Source organism: Ursus arctos, unplaced genomic scaffold (genome assembly GCF_023065955.2).
Source record: "Ursus arctos isolate Adak ecotype North America unplaced genomic scaffold, UrsArc2.0 scaffold_32, whole genome shotgun sequence".
Lineage (NCBI taxonomy): Eukaryota > Metazoa > Chordata > Mammalia > Carnivora > Ursidae > Ursus > Ursus arctos.
Window position 1 is genome coordinate 24,740,267 of NW_026623008.1, and position 20,251 is coordinate 24,760,517.

Here is a 20,251-nt window from a genome sequence, read left to right on the forward strand (position 1 = left end):
TGGGCATCTAAATCCAACTGAATTTCAAGGGACTGTCCTACAAACCCGTCACCGCCTCCAGCACTCTGAGACTGAGGCCCACACTGGGGGTCAAAAGTCCCTGCTCCTTTGGTCAGGGAGTCACTAAAGAACTGAGAGTGCTTCCACACCTCTTACATCCACTTCCTACATACCTTGGTAGACAAAGTGGAAGCCTCTGGCTGGTGCTTGGCCTTTGGCACTGAACTTGATGAGAACTTGATTGGAGGTGGCCAGGGGCAGCGATTCTCCTGCCGAGATAAGGGGTGACGAGGAGAGAAAGACAGTGAGTCCAGCAGTCAGCCCAGTAGAGAAGATCCTGGCCAGGAAGAAAGGGCTTCCCATACCCCCCCCCACAGCAATTCCTTCCATATCCCAGGTCCTCCTGAAATAAAACCTTTCATTTTTGCTGCACTTTATAGCTTAAGGCTAACTATAGAAGGCTTTAGCATCCGTGGTCTTATCTTCACCCCCACTGCAAGGTTGGCATGACAAGAGTTCAGTGCCCATTTAATAGGCCAAGAAAGAGAGGATCAGAAAGATTAAATGACCTTCCCAGAAAGGAGAAAGCTTCTAGATATATGTTGACTTACAAGGATGGGGAGAATGGCCATTACCAAACTGACTGGTGGTTTACTTGGAAAATGGACGTTAAAAAGAAAAATGGCACCAGCTTCTGGGAAGGAGGGTGATGTGAATATCTGAGAGTAACTGGCCCTTCCCAGATGCTGTAAAATGATGGATAACCACAGCAATTGTATAATTTATTGCTTACACTAGGACACTTGTGAGAGCCAAAGGGCAAGTTATTAATAATTATGTTGGGACAACCAAGTGAAAGCTGGGACTGTCACAAGCAAAGCAAGATGTATTGCCACCCAATTGATAACAAACAAATTGGGGAAAACCTGCATGGGTACAGGATGCCTTTATATCAGGAGATAAAGTTCTATCTTCTTTTTGATGTGGTACAGATGGACAAGAGTAAAGACAACACCAACTGGACCAACAGCTGTGAAGTGCAGTCCTGATTATCATCACTCTCTTGAGACAGTTGAGGGAATATGGCTTGGCAGGCAGTGGCACAGCCACTCTGCATGCTGCCCCTCCACAGCCTTAGGGATCCCTGAGATGGCCACTGCCCCCACCACCAGAAGGGAAGCTGAGCTTGCAGACAGCCAGGCTAAGTCTCCACTGTAGTGAAGGTTGAAGTTGGGACCAGCCAAGGAGCCACTGGGAAGCACATGTGGGGTCCACCAGTGCTTCCAGAAAGCCCATGTGATGCTACTGGCCACAGGGAGTAGAGAGTTTTATATAGCGCACTATTTACATGTGACCCAGATGGCTGAGCCTGGCTAGGAGTCATTGCCCCAGATAATTTCTGGCTGCCAAAGCAAAAAGAAAACTCATGAAGCAAAAGCCTCTCTTTATTATCACCACTGTCTCTGGCTCTTTAACAGATGTGAGCAGAACAAAACTCTACTTTTCCATCCTCCCATCCTCTGGCCTGATATGTGGATTAGGGACCCTGTGATCTCTCACAAACCCACTTCAACTTCCAACCCTGGATGTACACAGACCTCCCTCTCCATGGATAAGCACATAGTAAAATCCCTGGACGCAAGACAAGCTCCCAAAGTTTTAAGGGTGAAGACCACCCAGAAATCAAAGCAAACATTTTTATGTGAACTACAAAAAGAACAGGCAAAAATCTCAGAAGATTTTCAATTGTGGTTGTTGCGAGATTAGATCTAGAATTGCATCTATGAAGTAAGAGAGGGCAGGTGTGCCGAAGAAAGTTCTGACATCAATAAAGCCTTCAGAACTGAGAAACAGTAGTACGTGGCAGCTAGATTCTATAGAAATTGAACAGAGAAGTGGAGATTAAATTTCGGAAATTCTTCCAGAATCCACAGGAAAAGGATAAAGAGATGAAAATAATGAGAGAAACCATAAGCGACATGGAAGATATATCAAAGGAACTCCAATATGCATACATCAAGAATTCTAGAGAGAGAGAAGACAGGAGAAACTGAAGGAGAAGAAATAGTTTACAAAAGAAGGTAACTTTCCTAAGCTTAAGAAAGACTTGAGTCTCAGACTAAAATTGTTCTCAAAGTGCCAGATATAATTAATGAAAAAAGATTTCCACTGTAACATATCCTAGTGGGCTTTTAAATTTTAAATATAATACACAAAAATATGAAAGGCATCCAGAGAGAAAAGAATGAGTTAGCTACAAGGATAAAGAATCAGGTTGGAATCCAATTGTCTGTGATATTAACTGCTGGAAAGAAGAAAACAGCAGCTGCAGTTCTGAAAGAAGTTTGTGACCCATAATTTGATTTACAATCAAGTTGTCATTTATATGATACGTCAAAGGAAAGATGTACTCATACACACAAGGTGACAGAAAGTACTGCAGTGATGAGCCTGCTAAAAAAAAATGAATGTAAGTAGGGAAATCAGAAACTCTCAGGGATAAAGACAACCAGAAAAATACAGTTAAACCTAAATATTTATTGTCAATGAGATAGCAAAACTAAATGCAAATGTAAACACTTGTTCTTGGGGAAGAAGTCCATAATTTACAAATAACTACTAATAATGTTAATATGAAAGTCTAAATATATACATAAGAAAAACCTTGTAAGTTAGAGATGGGTCAGATATGAATGGAAAAGCAAGAAAGCAAAAGCAAAACAAAAGAAACAAAACCCCGCAAAGAACAAAACCAGATGACAGCTATCAGACCAAATGTAAAATAAGTAAGTAAACATCCTCTTAAAAGAAAAAGACTCTCAGAGAAAATGAGGAAAGATCTCTCAGGTGAACACAGACACAAAAATGGTTGGAAACACGAGAAGACAACAAGATATCACAGTTGAAATGGAATCTTTAAATCCTCAACATTCTCAGTCACTGATATATCAAATAGAAAAACAAAATGAAGACTGTTGAGTAGTGGTCCTCAAGCTTCTCCCCCCACCCCGACACCCCTTAGGGATGGGAGCACACCACTCTCATCAGCGTCAGGGTCTCCTCATCAGTGTTTCTCCAAATGAGGAATAAGAGATGATCTGAGAATACTGATATTTATACCAATAGGTCCTATCTATCTATCCATCCATCCATCCATCCATCCATCTATACTTATTTCTTTCTCTCCATTGGTCCTTTACATTTACATCTATATCTGTATCTATATCCATATTTCCATATACAGGTCTTAAATGTATCCTCTCTCTCTCTCTCTCTGCCTATGTCTATACTTCTGTATCTACAGCTAAACTTATACCTCTATCTATCTTGAAAATCAAGAGATTTTGAAAAAGCATCCTACCCCAAGAGATCTTGACTTATGCTCCCGGCTGGGTGTGCGTATGTGGGGTGTTGATATCAAAAACTCATTTCATTGAGAATCACTGATAGAATGGAATTGAATAATAAAATTGAGTAAGATTGGCCTAATGGCTATTACAAAGCTAATTTAATCTTAACAATAGCTCCAGGAGGCAGAGGTTTTCCTCTCTGCATTTTATGCTGAGGGAACTGCAGCTCAGAGGGGTCAAGTGCCGGGCCCCACAGACACCTAGCTGGCCAGGGCGAGTGCTGAAATTAGGGGCCAGGCAGTGAGCGCTGGGCCTGAGCTCCCTGTCCTCTGTGGCCTCTCAATTCTGCAGAGAACACACTCTCTTCTGAGATAAACTTAAGGAATTAAAAATATGTCTTTGGCTACTGAGTGGGCCTCATTTCATCCCCAGAGCAGAAATGGTTCAGGCTATATTCTCTCATCATGTGGTAATAAAATGAGAAATTAACACAAACATTTAAATGTAACAAGAACAAAATCCAAGTTCCTGGAGGAAAAGAAAAGGCAGCCTTAAAGGACTCAGGCAAAACGAGGAAAACAGGATGACAGATTATCTAGAAAGTAGCGAGGAGGACAATAGCACACATCGATACTCATAGCACGAAGCCCGGACTATCTTAGAGAGGAGTGTACCGCTAGCCACGTGCTCTTTATTACACAGGGAAGATAACGAACAAAGCTCTAAACTCAAGGAGTTAGCACAAGAAGAACAGCATAATCTGAAGAAAAACAGGAGAAGAGACATTATGAAATAAACCCAGAAGTCAATTAACTAAAAAAAAACAAAGTCCACAGAAGAATTGGGAAGCAGAAGCAATAAGAAACGCAACAAAACAACACAAAACCCCTGCTCCCGATGGGAAAAGAGGGGCACTAGGCACTAGGCAGTAGGGCCTTTTGGCACCTAAAGGGACGGGCTATAACTGCTAACACAAAGGAGATTCAACAGCATCAGAGTCTATGCTACAACCTATGCTGCTGAATTTAAAATAATTACAAAATGGGCTTTTTACTACAATATAGAATATCCACATTGATATTGAGGTAATATACTTGAATAGACCAATAACAATGGAAGAAAATAAAAGAAAAACACCGAAAAGGAAGAGATAAAATAATGAGACAAATTTATTTGCAGAAGGTATTGCTTCTTGCCTAAAGGGCCCAGGAGAAATCAGTCGGCAGTGTTAGCATTATTACAGAGGGTTCATTGACTTTACAAAATAACCATACCCAAAATACCAGTCTTATAATATAGTAGCAGAAACCAGCTAGAAAATATAATGGAGGGAAGGGGAGACCCGTTCACAGCAACAACAAAAACAACAACAAAAATTGCCATGAAAAATCTAGGAGGGAAGTTAACAAAATGAATACAGCTGAAGTGAAAATTAGAGCCCTGTCCCCAAGGTTACAAAAGATATATTGATGGAGAGACATACCATGTTCCTGGAAGGGAAGAAGCTGACTATCATAAAGATGTGAATTCTCCCTCAATGAATCAATAAGTTTAATGGAAGTTCAATGAAAATTCTGATGCAATTTTTTTTTTAACTTGGCAAGATATTTCTAGAAGTTATTTGGAGGTAAAAATCAACAAGAACAGCCAAAAAAAATTCAAAAGAAAGAATGAGTTTGGGGACTTATAGTACCATATGTTTAAAATTATAATATTAAACATTTTCATAATCTTACACTAAACTTTTTGACACTGATACAAAAATAAACAGATACTTAGAGACATGGATAAAAACTCTAGAAACATATCCTTAACTTCATAAAAATTTAATAGATGTAAATCTGGCATTTTGAAAATTCTGTTAGGACAACTGATTAACTAAATTTGAAAGAATATGGTTAGATTCCCTATAACAAATAACAAATCAAAATAAATTCCAAAGGTATTAAAGCAAAACAAACTGAAAAGAAGCAAAAGAAAACACAGAATATTTACACAATCAGCATAAAAGGAGAAAACTAAAAAAGAAAGCATTGATAGATCTGATATCATGGGAAATTTAAATTTTCTGACATTAAAACACACCCTGAAGGAAGTTAAACGGTAAATGACAAACTGTAGGGGAAGGCTTTTTATAGCATATAATATAGACATGAAGTTTTTATGGTACATGATAATGCATAGCTTGTAATAATAATGGAGCTCTCCTAAGTCAATAAGAAGATAAATGCTAATAGAAAAATCAACAGCAATTCACAATTAAATTCACAGATAAAAAAATGCATGGGCCAATAATTACATTATAAAAAGGTTAACTCAACTAGTAATAAAAAAAGGCAAATTAAGAAATGAGATACCATTTTCACTTTTCAAACTGATGATGTTTTGTTTCCTTAATTAGCTAGTTTTTGTGAGAATAAAACATGCCCTCTTATTCACTGGTGATGAACAAAGAGGCAAGAACTTTGTAGAGGGATGTTTGGCATTTTGGCATATCTCAAAATCTGGGATTTTCAGAATTCTGTTGAAACAACTGATTAAGTTTGAAAGAATATAGTTATATTCCCATAAAAAGCCTTAAAGATCACACATATCCTTTAACTTAGCAATTCTACTTCTAGATAATCTAAGGTAATAGTCAGAAATGTATATAAAGACATATGCATAATACACGGAGTTACTACTATTCATGAGAATGAAAAATTAGAAACAATCTCAATGTTCAATAATAGGGAATTCATTACATACATTTTTTACATAAATTTTAAGTAACTAGATGATAGATTATTTTGCATCATTTAAAAATCCTATTATAGAAGAAAATAATGACAGAAATGCTCACAATGAACATTTCAATAAAAATATGTATATTGTTTTATTCAATAAAATATGCAAAAGATTAAGTCTAAGTAGATATAAAGCCTGGGGGGGGAATACACTCCATCTTTCAATGGTTCTTTCTGGGTCGTTTTTATTTTAATTCTCTATACAATTATTTTGTCTTGCCTCTAAGTTTTCTACATTGAAAACGCAGTATGCTTTAATTAGAAAAACATGTTGGGTTAAGAATAAACCAACAGGGTCAGGCTGGTGATGGGTAGTAAGGAGGGCACATATTGCATGGTGCACTGGGTGTTATACGCAAGTAATGAATCATGGAACTTTACATCAAAAACTAGGGATGTACTGTATGGTGACTAACATAATATAATAAAAAATTATTATATAAAAAAAAGAATAAACCAACAGGGGAATACTACACCACTAGGGGGAAGCAGGTGTAGACACAGCTTGGGGTGAGAGTAGCTTCTGAAGCCCCCTTCTATGTTTGCGCTACCAGGAGCTGACTGTTGCGTTGTAGAGACAGTACCAGCTTACGATAGACACAAAGCTGTGTGGTTCCACCGTGGCCAGTCTTATAGGGCCTCTTTCCTTCCAGTTGGCCCACGATGCCCTCAGCCCGCCCCCATGCCCAATGCCGGCCGAGCCCTGGGTACCTGTGTGGGAGCCCGAGAGGGAGCTGAGGAGCCGGGAGTGTTGGCTGTGGCCGTCATGCACCTCCACCACGTCGTTGAGGGCCGTGTGGAAGAAGGCGAATTGTCCAAACACCACTGTGGAGGAGACACGGTGTGGAGACCTCAGCATGGAATGTTGGCCGCCATCTTGGGGGCAAGGACTGGAGGTGTGGGGACTGCAGGCCAGGAGCAGGGAAGCCCTGGAGGAAGTTGTTGGTTCCTGGGGCTAACTGCTTGCTGAGGCTTTCTGCGGGCTGATCAGAACACTGGCCAGACACCAGGCATGGGGCTGCGAGGAGATGGAGAGGCCCAGCTGGCATTCTCCCTCACGGGTCAAAGTAACACTGAAGGCTGAACTCAACGGTCAGGCCTGGTGGAAGTGGAGCTGAGCTAACCCTATTCCCTTCTCAGACAGCAGTGGCATTAGCTACTCATGGACATGGAAGGGCTTTTGGCAACATCCCCCATTTTCCATGTGATCTCAGGACCCTGTATTTTCCTTTATTTTTTCTTCAAAAATCCAGACGACTGGGACAGCCCTTGATACAAGATGCCCCATGTTTTAGAAGGAGCAGCTACTCTTGGGGAAGGAGCAACTGTCTAAGGAATGGACAAACATCTTTAGCTCATTTCCCTCTCGCCAAGCCAAGGGAAGAGGCAAAATGGCATTTATCAAGCACCTCCTGTGTGCCAGGTACCCATTAGAATGCTTACTCTGTGCAAGCAGGAATGTTTCCTATCCCATCCACCTAACTCAGTACCCATTTTCAGGGCTTTAAAATGTGTTCTCCTTCCTGCTCCTTTCTCCACCCCTCCAACTCCTGCTCCTTTCCCTCTTTTTTTTTTTTTTTTTTGATTGCCTTGAATTTTATTTTTTTTATTATTTTTTTTAATAATGATTTTTTATTATATTATGCTCCTTTCCCTCTTGCCCTGGTTCTTGCTCTCAGATGCACCTGGCGAGCTAGGAGGCCGGTGCAGACAGACTGAACCAAGGTCTTGCAGATAGCTGAACTGGAGCTGTGCCCGCTGTGGGGTCAGTGACACAGCCCCTCTGGCAGTGACTGGCAGAGAGGGAGTGGCTGAGGAAAGTCCCTGTGATTCGTAAGTCAATAAAGGGGAAAAAACCCCACTTAAGCAAAGAGATAAGCAAGATAATTTCAGATAGTGTTAAAATTAAGCCCTAGAGGTAATGGGAAAACATGATAGGATGAGGCAGGTCACTTTAGGTAGGGGATCAAAGGAAGATCTATTGGAAGAGGATGTCAGAGCTGAGACCTTGAGCTGGAGGACAAGTATTGCAGACCCAGAGGCAAACAACTGCCCCTAATCCCTGGGTTCAGCATCCTTGGTCAAGAGAAGATACTTGGGACAGATCACTCCCTTCCTCCAACCAGCTCTCTGCATGCAGGTTTCAGCCCAGTGAAACTGACCAGACTTGGGGTTGGTTCTTTTAAAGGCCTGAGCTTTTTATTATGGGAAGAATCCAAGCACAAACAGCACACCACTTCTCGAGGATTCTCCTCTGTGTGGCAGATTGGATTGGAAAACCTTGTAGGACTTCACTCACAGTGACCCCGCAGGTTAAAAGCTCCTGCCACTTAAGTATGTTGGGGAGCATGTGCCTATGCACCTAAGTGCACAGGTGCTGGGGTCGGAATGGTTCATGACGGCTGGAGCTGTAGGTTAAGATGAGAGTGGGAGTTTAGAGAGGACATGTCTCGCTCGTATCTGCAGCAGGTGCATGGTCCCTGAGAGATGCTTCATAAATGCTTGGTGATGTCAGGTGTTATCCTATATCCACACCATCCTATTTCAGGAATCAGCGGCCAGCTCTCTGCAGGCTGCCCCATCTGTCCCTCTCCTAGATGGTCAGGATATATCAATGCCCCTTACCTCACCCAACACCAATCCTGCTTAGAAATAGTTGTTACTCCTCCTACAAAGAGGAGATCCAGGGAGAAATCATCCAGGTGGGTCACCTGATTGATTGCCCAGGTACAACCAGCCTGGTTGCCACTTAGTACGTACTGAATTCTCCAGGAATGGCAGGACTCTTCAATGTCCCCACTGCCAACCAGGTGACAAGCCTGGCTTCTTTTTGCCTGCATTTCTTAGAATCTGGAAGTTTTTCTGCTGTCTCAGGACACTGTTCTGCTCCTCACTTTCTTGTTGACCCTACCTATAGTTGCTGGACCAGGCACCCAGTCTCAGATAGAATATTGGAACATGGTGGTTCCTAGTTCTGTCCTACTCCTTTCTTCTTCCTGCCCTTTGGCTGCCCTCCCCCGGGGTTCCCAATCAGCCTGGAACTGCAGCTCCTCTACTGAGACTTAGGCTGTGCTGGCTAGCTTCCGGTGTCCCTGCCTTCCCTCTGTCCTGGCTAGTTCCTCCCCAGCTGCATCCCCTGGTTCTGCTGGCCTCACCAGGGCCCCTCCTCCCACATGTATCAGGAATGTGCCCTACTGTGTATCCTACTTCCACTTCATGGCATCTGCAACCAGGTGTCCTATATAGGAGACTGTCTGCCCGTTCCCACAATGGGAGTGCATACAATTGAGAGTGGGATTGGGACACAACTGAGAAGAGCTGGAGGCCCTGGAAGAGGTCAGAAAACATACAAACAGACATGCAACACCTCCATACCATAGTCCTTGGGCACGGTGACAAAATAGAGGCAGATCTGTCCACTGGTGTAGTTCTGGGGGTAGTTGGGGGACAAGACCACTCCGTCTGAACCCACATATTGTCCCCCACAGGGGGCTGAAAGAGAAATCAGAGAGGGCCACGTGACCTTATAGACCTCTCACCAACAGTCATCCTTTGTTCTGCCCACCCCCAGCCTGAGTCACTGGCCCTGGTGGGGTGGCCCTGAGGTTTGCAGCCACTAGTGTGGTGGAGGGGAGTTCTGAGGACATCCCTGGCCTGACATGTGGCCTGAAATCCACCCTGAAGCCATCCAAGGCCCTCCCGGCCACACGTCAGATCTTGCCCTCTAACTAGTAACACCAGCATTGGTCCCTAGAGGCACAGGGGCCTAGCAATGTTCTTCGGCCCCATGGCTGAAGTCTCCCCCAGGCAGTTAGTGTCTCATGAGTAGAGAGCTGAAGGTCCCAGAGTAGCCCCACTGGGAGTAGCCGGTTCATGCAACCCAGCCACCTTCTGTTCCCATCCATGGTGCCCAGTTCCACAAGGGGTGACCCTGAAAGCCAGCCCCTCTCCGCTAGGCAAAGGGGCCTCCTTGCTTTCCAACTTGGATGGCCACCATGCTCTTGAAATTCTGACACTCTTGCCAGGGCCCCATGGCTAACCAGATTCTGCTGGCCTTAGTTTCACACACCTGACCTCTCAGTAACTCTTCCTAGGCTCAGGAACAAGCCCAGGTCATCTTTAAACTCCCATCTCCCTCCTACGAGCTGGTGGTATGTCTGGGGGCCCCTGCGGAGGACCTCTATCTGAGTGGGGGTGGGAACGCTATGTGATCCGAGAGCGAGGACACATTGATAGGGACTGTACACCTGGTGAATTACCAGCCTCTCTCATTCACAGTGAACACAAGCAGCCTGCTCTGAGGCCATGTCCCACCCCTCCCCATCCCCCAGCCAACAGCCCCCTCTGCCGCTGGCATGCCCTCACTCCCTCCGACCCCTTCCCGTCCCCACTCGGCCACCTGTGCACACTGGTCGGGGGTTGTTCCACGCCGGCTTCCCATCAGGCCCTAGGATGCAGCTGAGGGTAGAGGCACCCTCAACCTCATAGCCCCCGTGGCAGTAGTAGGTGATGGAGGAGCCCAGCTTCAGGTCGGACCCCACCCGCGTGCCATTCTTGATGGAACCAGGATCAAAACATGACTCCCGTGGGTTTTCTGGAAAAAAGACACACACACACAAACACACACACACACGCACGCACACACCACACATGCAGAGGACTCATTAGCGGCCTAAGTCCGTGGTGCAGCACGTAAGAGAAGACCGACTTGAATTAGCCAGAGCATATGGGGATTTGGGAGTGGTGGTCCTTCTCCCTTCAGGTCTGAAAACTTCTCTAAATCTAGGGTTGGAGGTCATCTTGGAGAAAGAAGTTTTCCTTCTCCCACATTCTTGCCCTGACCCACAAGGGAATGAGTCATAGCTAAACATCTGGGGCCCCTTGTCACGAATGGACTCATTCCTTTCCAAGAGAGGCTGCCCGCTGTCATATCCACACCTGGCAGGTACTTCTCAGTGCATGGGCACCAATACTTAAATTTAGGAAGGAAGTAGGAAACCGCACTTTAAGCCCTGGACTTTCTAGGGTTAAACAGTTTTCCAGAGTTGTGCACTGGGCTACTGGGTGCTTGCTAGTTTATTAAAACAATAGTATTTTTCCACTTGATTTTCATTGCATATATGTCTTCCCAATTAGGCATCCCATGAAGTACCTAACAGGCACCCACTCTGTCCCTCTACGCTGGACGAGAGTGGACTTGGTGCTGCCTGAGCAACTGAGAGCCCTGGTTGGGGCCCCACATCTCTGGAGAAGGGTACTCTGCAGCCTCCCTCACCATTAGCTGGAAATCCTGAGGAGTCTTGAGAGCCAATGTCCACTTGCACCCACTGACGCTTTCTCTCATCCTCCTTGTCCAAAGACCACTGGTGTCGTCATGGCTGGGCAATGTTAGGGACATGCCACCGGGTATCAGGTTTCCATTGGACTCCTGGAGGTTATACTACAGGGAGGTCTGGAGATCAGGGCTCACAAAAGGTGCCGGAAGCCCGTGCAGGAGGACTCAAAAGTTCAAATAGCACATTTAAGGCAGAAAGAGCCAGAACAGAAGGGGTCAGAGTTCAAAGATGAAAAGCTGAGGAATTCTGCTGAGGCTGTCCTTGTCACCTGGATGTCTTTTAGGCTGCCTATCTGAGGCAGCCGCTGCTTGGCGGGGGGGGGGGGGGGGTTGCTCAGCTGCCAGTTAGCCCAGTGACTGATGGGATGGGGCTCTGAGAGTCCATGGTCCTGCCAAGTCTGGCTGCTCTTGCACTGGAGCCCTGAGGACGGCCCTGCTCTTTGTCTTCACCTATAGCTAAGGGTGTAGTAGTCCCGGATATGTTATTGCATTTAAACTCAGGTGGGACCCAGAAAATGGTCTTTCTTCTAGCAGAGGACCCCTCAGTGGTTTCCTTGTGCGCCCTGTGGTGCGTTGCCTTCACCCCCTCATCAAACCTCTCTTCTCCCGAAGCCCACTGGCTCTGGCTAGAGTACAACTGGCCATTGGGGAACCCATCTGAGAATCAGAGAGACACAGAGAACAGTCACCATCTTATACTTCATCTGTCCATTTTACAAATGACAGCAGGTCAAACCTAATTTGAAGTGCCAAGAAATTAGGTAACTTAGAACTAAGTTGACATAGCTTGTGAGGGGCAGAACTAGCTGTGGCCCCCAAAATTCATTTCCCCTCTTCATCCTTCAATAACAGAAACTGGATTTTATCCAGAGTACCCAGGCACCAAACTTCCAGCCTCCAAGCAGCTATATCTGGCCAAAGAGATGTAAACACAGTCAAGTCGAAGAGTCTCCTGTCTCATTCACAGGAAAAGCCCAAAGCCTTACAGGCCTACAAGCCCTGCACCTTCTATCCCCAATCCCCACCCCTCTACGCTCTTGATCTCAACTCCTATCATTCCTTTGCTAACTTTGCTCCAACCACATTGGCCTCTGTGCATGGAATGTTCCTCTACCCACATGGCTCTCTCTCGCGTCTCTTTCAGGATTTAACACAGTGTCTCCTTAGAGACACTTCCTTGGCCAGCTGCTCACATTTTTGATCTTCCTCTCCCCAGCACTCCCAGTCACCTTTCTCTGCTTTGTTTCTCTGCACTGGCATTAATACTATCTCATGTACTATATATTTACCCAGTTTTTTTCTATCTCCTGCCACTAGAATGTAGGTTCCATGAGACAGTTATCCAGTTTTATCTACTGCTCTAGTCCAGTGCCTGGTACATGTTAGGCATTCAATAAGTACCTCTTACATGGATAAATGTGGCACTTCTAGAAAGGCTGCTTAAGAAAAAGTGACTCAGCTGAGAGAATGCTCATTGGCCCTTTATTCCTTCTTTCCTCCTTCCCCCAGTCTGAACTTAGACATGATGGCTAGAACTCCAGTTGTCATCTTGGATCCTGAGATAGCCATGATGATGGAAGCCATGTCTTCACATGGCAGAGCAGAATGACAAAAGGAGCAGGGGTGGGGGTGGGGGTGACCTCATCATCCTTGGATGACAATCTCTAGATTTCCTTTACAGGAAGGAGGATATACTTCTACCTCATGTAAGAAGCTGTACTTTTGGGTAACAGCTGGGCATGTCTGTTGCAGAACTTGACACTATCAGAAAGTCCTTTCTTCCCTTCTCTGCATGGCAAAAACTCCTACACTTTTTAATGCCACCTTCTCTTGAGCGAGTTTCCTGAACTTTGCCTTCTATCTGGCAGAATTCTGTTTTTCTTTCCTGAATTATAGCATGTGTGGTATATTATCTTGGTAGGTTGGATAAGTGTATTTCTTTCCAGTGGATTCTGGACTCCTCAAGGACAGGGACCATCACCTATTCTCTTCATAACCCTGGCAATTAGCACAGAACCTGGTATGAGAGCTGGCTCTGTTTGGCACATAATGGCTGCTTAATAAATGAATGCTGAACTGATTGGCTGAACACCTCAGGGCTTGGCAAATCCACAATCACATCAGCGATTCCAACTACAGACTGTATTTTATAGTTACTCACATGTCAGAGCAAGAAGAGCTCATCATTCCAAGCATTATCACATTAATGAAAATGACAAGGGTAATGATAATGATGATAGCCCCTTACAGAGGAATATCACATTATAATTTTCAAAGAACCTTCCAATCTGTTATCTCATTTGTGCCTCACAATGGCCTCTGCAGCAGGCAGGGCCAGGTGTGCTCCTGTTCAGGTTACAGATGAGAAATGTGGTGATCAGAGAGGCTAAATGAGTTTCCCAAGCATTCAGCTGGTAAGAAGTAGAATTAAGACCAAAATCAGGTCTTCAGTCAGTCAGACTAGAGCTCAGCTGTGAATGATAAAACTGTAATGACTGAAACCTCATTGGGATAATAATAATTAAAAACCAAGCCCTCCAAAACAAGAACAGTAAAAGAGCCAGCTTCTTTTTATCCTAATAGATAAGGAACATTTCTAAACATGGTAATAGCAGGACACTGAAAATAGCAATCCGCACGCCCAACCAGTAAGGAACTGGTTAAACAGGCTGGATCACAGCCATCTACCAAAATACAACCAGGCTTTAAAAAGAACCGCAAAAGTCTTTGAACACGGATATGGAAAGACGACCTTGGACAAAAACCAAAACAAAGTAAAAACAAACCCATATGACAGATTAGTACATATGGTGTGATCTCTACTCACATAGAACAGAGATCAGCGAACTACAGTCTACAGTCTCACTGCTTGTTTTGTATTTTCAATAAAGTTTTATTGGAACATAGCCATGCCTATTTGTTTAAATAACGTCTATGGCTGTTCTAGCATTACAACAGCAGAGCTGAGCAGATGTAAGAGAGATCTGTCTGGTCTGCCAAGCCTAACTATTTATTGTCTGGTCCCTTACAGCAAAAGTTTGCTAACCCTTGTTCTAGAATTTACACTACTTTGTATTTACATTAAAATATCTGGAATGAGATAATAAACCATTAATAATGGTACTTCAGGGGATGGTAGTAACGGGAGGTGTCATGTTTTTAGAGTACATCTTATGGACTTCTATGTTGCTTGAATTTTTCCAACAAACATGTGTTACTTTTAAAATAGGCAAACATGAACGTATGTCCATTTTGAATTTAAAGAAGAAAGACCCATGGCTGTGGTGGGTGGTGGTAATGGTGGTAGTGGAAGCAGGTGTGGAAATCTGGTTGTTACTCCTTGGCCCATAGTGTTATGTCCAGAGGCTTGAAAGAGAAAATAGGTACATTTTAGTACCTTCTGGTAGAAGCCGACCTTGGCCTTTCCTGAGTTATTTCAGATTCTCTAACGCAGGCTTCAAACTCTTCTTCTGAACTTCTTCAAACTCCCTCTGTCTGCAACACTCCCCCAGCCCTGTTCTTGCACAGCGGCTTCTTCTCAACCTTTAGGCCTCTGTTTAAGTGTCACCTGCTGGGTGAGGTCCTCACCTTCACCAACTGCCATTCTGTAGTTGACTCCCCATTTCTCTTTCTCACAGCAACATTCTCTTTCCTAACTTCTACTTCTTACTCCTTGTTGGTCTACTTATGTATTGTCTATTTCCCCCACTCACCTTTATATTACCTTAGGGTGGGGACCATGACCACTGTGCTCACTGCTGTAGCCTCCATATTCAGCATAGGGCATGGCAGGAAGTGGGAGCTCAATAAGCATTTGCTGAGTGAATGAATGGTCTCTACACTCATGAATGGACATCCTAGCCTGTCCCTGTCCAGGAGGAGGCCACCACACCTGCTGGAAGATGACAACAAAAGTCCCCCCCCCCCCCATACACATACACCCATTCTTCTGATGTTTTTGGCTTGGAGAAAGACACTAAGTCTCTCTGGGACTCATTTTTAGTAACTGTATCCAAAAACCAGGCTCCTCCTTATTCCCCGTTTCCTTCGAGCGAAGGGTAGAGCTACCCAGGTGGCTGAATTCAGATGAGAATGCCTGAGAGCATGGTTTTATAGAAGTCCACAAATGACATGATTGCATTCAGAATCATCTAGAAGACCTGCCTAGAATGACTCAGACACCACAATCACCTGCCAGGAGTAGCTGGACAGACACACCTACAAACTCATCCACTGTCTTATAAGTAGGGGAGCCTCCAAAATCTCATCGGTAGCAGAAATGTCTCTCCATCTGGTTGTCATGAGGACATGAAGTCTGCGGAGGCAGAAACTTTATTTTGTTCCCTGCTTTGTTCTCAGCCCCTATAAGAGTGTCTGGCATACATAAGGTGCTAAATAAATATTTACCGAGCAAACAAAAGAATAAAACTGCATGATCCGCCCTCGGCCCTAATGAAAAAGCCTAATTCCATGACATTATTCAGTGGATGCTTCCCTTAAGCCTGATCAGTCTGAAGGTCCTCTGGGATTTGGAATTGGGACCCAGACTGGGGAGTGATTCAGAGTCAAGAGTGAGGCGGCCATACTTGTCCTAGGGGAAGCAATGAACGTGCATCTGCAGAGAGGGGAGAATGTAGCAGATCCTTAGGAAGAAGTGGGGAGGAGACCAAGTGGTCCTGGAGACAGGAGGTAATCTCAACCTTCGACTCTTCCTTCCTGATTTCAGTCCCTTGGAACTTTATGCTTCCTGCCCTTGAGCTCTTGTATTTTAAAGATAGACTCCCTTCTTGTGTTAAGTTAGAGGGAGTTTTTGTTATGTGTACTGTTAAAATATAGAATCCCTTTTAGCTTAAATTAGTCTGGCCATCAGTTTTCTTATAAGAAAGTTTTTGTCTCAAGTTGGATTCAATGCGTTTTGGTTTTTTGCATTTTTATAATAAATTAACCCCCTTTTTTTTTGCTGAAGTTCGTCTGAGTGGGTCTCTCAATTTGAAACTAAATGAGCCCTGACTCAGCTGTGACCACATTGTTTCTTCTTCCCACTTGGGAATTTGGCAGGATGTGGGGAAAGGTCCCTGGTCTGTGTGCCTCTGGTCAGAGGGGGGTTGACCTCAGAGAGTGGTTTTCCCTGGACTAAGCCCAGCAGAGTCTGGCAACATCTCCTTACATCGTTCCCCTCACCTCCCAAACCAGGACACCTGAAACCAACAGCACCCAGGAGACCCAGATACTCAGCATTAGAGGAGCCCTGGATCTCTCTAAAAGACAAGGCTGCATTCTGCCTCTGGACACAGGATGCAGACGATTCTCTTCCTAAGGATCCAGACCTGCTTCAGTGTGCTAGTCCTTAGTGGGCTACCTCTCAGTGTATGGTGTTCTATGGACTCACGGAGTGTAGTGTCTCAATTCCTTGCCATGGATCGGAGACATATATAGGATACACACACACACCACAAATATTCATGTTATAAATATTTCACACTCATGTGTGTGCAAAACATCTCACACTTTATATCTTCAGTAAACAGAAAAGAAAATGTACTGCATTTGATAGGGATAGCCCCATGAGGAGGGTTCCAAACTCTTCTCTATTCCAAACAAGAGTAGAACAAATGAAATATCCATTTCACAGGAAAGAAGGCAACGGATAGAGAAGATGGATTAAAGTGTGCCCCAAGTAGCTCCTGGTGCTGGGCCCTGTGTTGGGGGCTGTGCCTGTTTCCCACCCCCACACTAGCTCTTTCATGCAGTGTGCTGTCCTTCTTTGATGGGTAAGGCATGGATGCTCAGAGAACGAAAGGGACTTGCTTAAAGTCATACAGTTAATAAGAGATGAGGGCCACCCCATAAAAATATTGAGCATGGGGGGGGGATATCACTGAGACCATGGGATCTGGTAGCAGAGGAGACCCACTCCAGGAATCCAAGGATCCATTCTAGGAGAAGGAGGCCAGGAGGCAAGGCAAAGGGTCCCTGGGTCCCACAAAATGGGTTGTCTGACCAGAGGCCATAGTAGAGGGGTGACTAATATCAGGGAGTGTGTCATCTGAGAAGGCAGGCAGGCTGCCTCAGGCCTCACGAGGCATCTCCTGCCCCAAACAGCACATTTATCTTGGTGCTTATACCACAGATGCCAACAAGATGGTAGAGGGTGCACGGGCGGGCATCCCCACTCCCCGCTCCCCGCTCCCCAGTAATTGGCCTCCTTCAGCCACTTGGTTGGCCCGGATGCCTGCCTGGAAGGCCTTTTTTCCTGGGGCTCTGTTTTGGAGCTGGGGACCCCTCCAGATGTGGTCTTGGACCAACAGTTGAAGGTGGGAAGGGCTTCCTTGGGAAAGAGGGCCTGGAAGTGTGGCCCTGGCCCGTGGCTTCAGTGGAGGGGATTGGGTGAGAGGTGGCTGCAGCCAGGATGCCATGAACCCAGGAGCTTACTGTATCCAGGGATGGTGAACTAAAGTCCTCTTGTGAAGAGGCTGGAAGGGGTGACCTCTGGGGTGACATTTTGGGATCTCCACCAGGGGGAAGACCCCAGCAGGGACAAGCTGGAGGTGGCTAAGGTGGTTGCTAATGCTTGACCAGGGTAAAAAGCTATCACTTGTGGTGGCGACACAGGGTGTCATTTTGCAAGGGTGCAACAGAAGGGCCGGGGGGGCAGGGAACTTGAGGGTACTTCTGTGGGTGTGATGGAAGAGGTGAACAGGAAGAAAACTGAAGATGGTAATATGGCAGTGGGGACAGTGGTGGCAGAGCGATGGGTCCCGGGCTGAGTCTAAGTCACGCCTCTTTCAGAATTCCGCACTATGTGATGGTGTTTGTTCTGATACCAGCGCATGCAGAAGCGTTTGGGGACAGGAGGTTTATTGAGTGGCAGGTGTCTGGAGGAAGAGAGGATGGCAAAATATCCATTATTCAGACCAGCCCCACGAGGAGAGAAGACCGCAGCAAAACGTTCTCTACTTTGTGCGCTAAGTATCTTCTAGGATTGTATCTGACCAAAGAGCAGGCAGTCGGTAAATTTCAAGGATTTCGATGTGGTGATGGACGTGAAGTACGTAGGACCATGTGGGCGGTTGGTCAATGCTAAGTTAGCTGTTGTTATGATCGGTATTATTTGTGAGTGTGCGTGAGACATTCCCAGCAGTTGCCAGAAATATTTAATTAAGGAGCCCTTTAAAAGGTTGCTGAGGTCCGACACTATGCAAGTGGGGGACATGAGCCAGAAACTTTTTAATTTTAACGGGTAATATGACCCCATTTGTCCACACAGGCTGATGAGGCCCGGGTGAACTTGGGTTAGAGCAACAATAACAAAATCAATCATCTCTAGAGTATCTGTAGAGTGTTTAGCACCTACTGGGCATTGTACTCCAACATATAATATGCATGTATAAAATATCTTTTAATTTTAACCTTCTGCAGCGTAATTATTATTACCACCACTTTATAGATGGAGGAACAGCTTCCAAGAGATAATAACTTGCCAAGCGCACAAATCCAGCAAGAAGTGGAGCTCGGGTTTGGATGGTGGCATCTGGGATAATTAGGGAAGAAAAGGTCACACAGAGAATAACAGGGTAGAAGCACTCAGAGTGGCTGGGCGCCTGGAGCCTCTCTTACTCTTGCTGCTGGGACATTACGGAGCGCCTGCTGCGTGCTGGGTGCCGGCCCAAGGGCTCCGAAGCGCAGAGTCATGGATCCTCACAACGGGTCTGTGAGGCAGGCATCAGTCTACCACCATGTTATGATGAAGGAATGGGGGTTTAGAGAGGTTCAGTAACTCGCCCAAGGCCACACAACTGCCAAGTAGCAAACATGAGCCCGGGACGCAGTTAATCTGACAGTCTAGGCTCTCGACGGGGCAGGGAGCGAGGCCTGTTTGTTTGTAAGGAGATGCTTGTGGGAACACGGCCATACCCATTCCTTTATATTTTGTCTTGGGCTGCCTGAGTGCTACAGTGACAGCACTGAGTGGTTGCGACAGAGACCGAATGCCTCACAAGCCTAAAACATGAACTATTTGGGCCTTTAAGAAAAAAATGTGCTGAGCCCCGCTTTGACCTCTATGCTTTGTCTTGCAAGGACTGACCCTCACAAGAAAGGACACAAGAGGAGCAGGGATGTGGAAATAGAAATGAGGTGCGAGAGTGCCGGTCCCCCTTTCTCCCAGGCCTGGGGCACATGGGAGGGAAAGGCCAAGCCACCCGGAGGGCCACAGGGAAGGCAGAGGCTCTGCCTGTGACCCAGCCCCGTGCCCTCCTCGCCATCCCTCCCCTCTGCCAGGTCTGGCTGGCCCTGCCCTCCGTACTCTCGGCCACCAGGGCTCTACCTGTGTAGTCGATGACGAAGCCTGCACTGCTCACGGACGCGTCACTGCGGAAGGCGAGGAAGAGGCTGTTGCTGCTACTCTCGATGCGGCCTGGGAGCTGGGAGCCATAGAAGCTTCCTATGAGAGGGCTGAGAGAGTCCCGTCCATCGTAGATATGGAGGAAGTCATAGCCAGGCTCCAAGTTAAAGCTGGGGAATAAAAACATCCCGCCCCCACCCCACTAAGGTCACAAAAGGCCCATGCTGGGCCTTAGGCTCAATCGAGGGAGGGGGCCTCCCAGGCAGTGAGCCGTCCGCCCCACTGGAGCCCAACTCCTGACACTTTCTGGTGGGAGGGAGAGAGGGAAGCCCCAACGGCCTCCCAGTCAGGCCAGGAGATGGATAAGCCAGGCCTGGGGGCAGAGGAGACTGGTCTGAGAGTCAGTGCCCAGAAAGCTGGAGCTGAAAACCTAGCA

At 45.7% G+C, this 20,251-nt stretch overlaps 1 protein-coding gene across 1 annotated transcript in view; it reads right to left on the reverse strand.

The window, feature by feature from the left end:
• Window positions 1–20,251, reverse strand: part of CSMD2 (CUB and Sushi multiple domains 2) — a 513,762-nt gene that overhangs the window by 99,079 nt on the left and 394,432 nt on the right. The window contains 5 exon segments of the mRNA XM_057305507.1: window positions 174–269; window positions 6,848–6,961; window positions 9,512–9,628; window positions 10,536–10,730; window positions 19,798–19,985. Coding sequence (XP_057161490.1) covers window positions 174–269; window positions 6,848–6,961; window positions 9,512–9,628; window positions 10,536–10,730; window positions 19,798–19,985 — 710 coding nt within the window.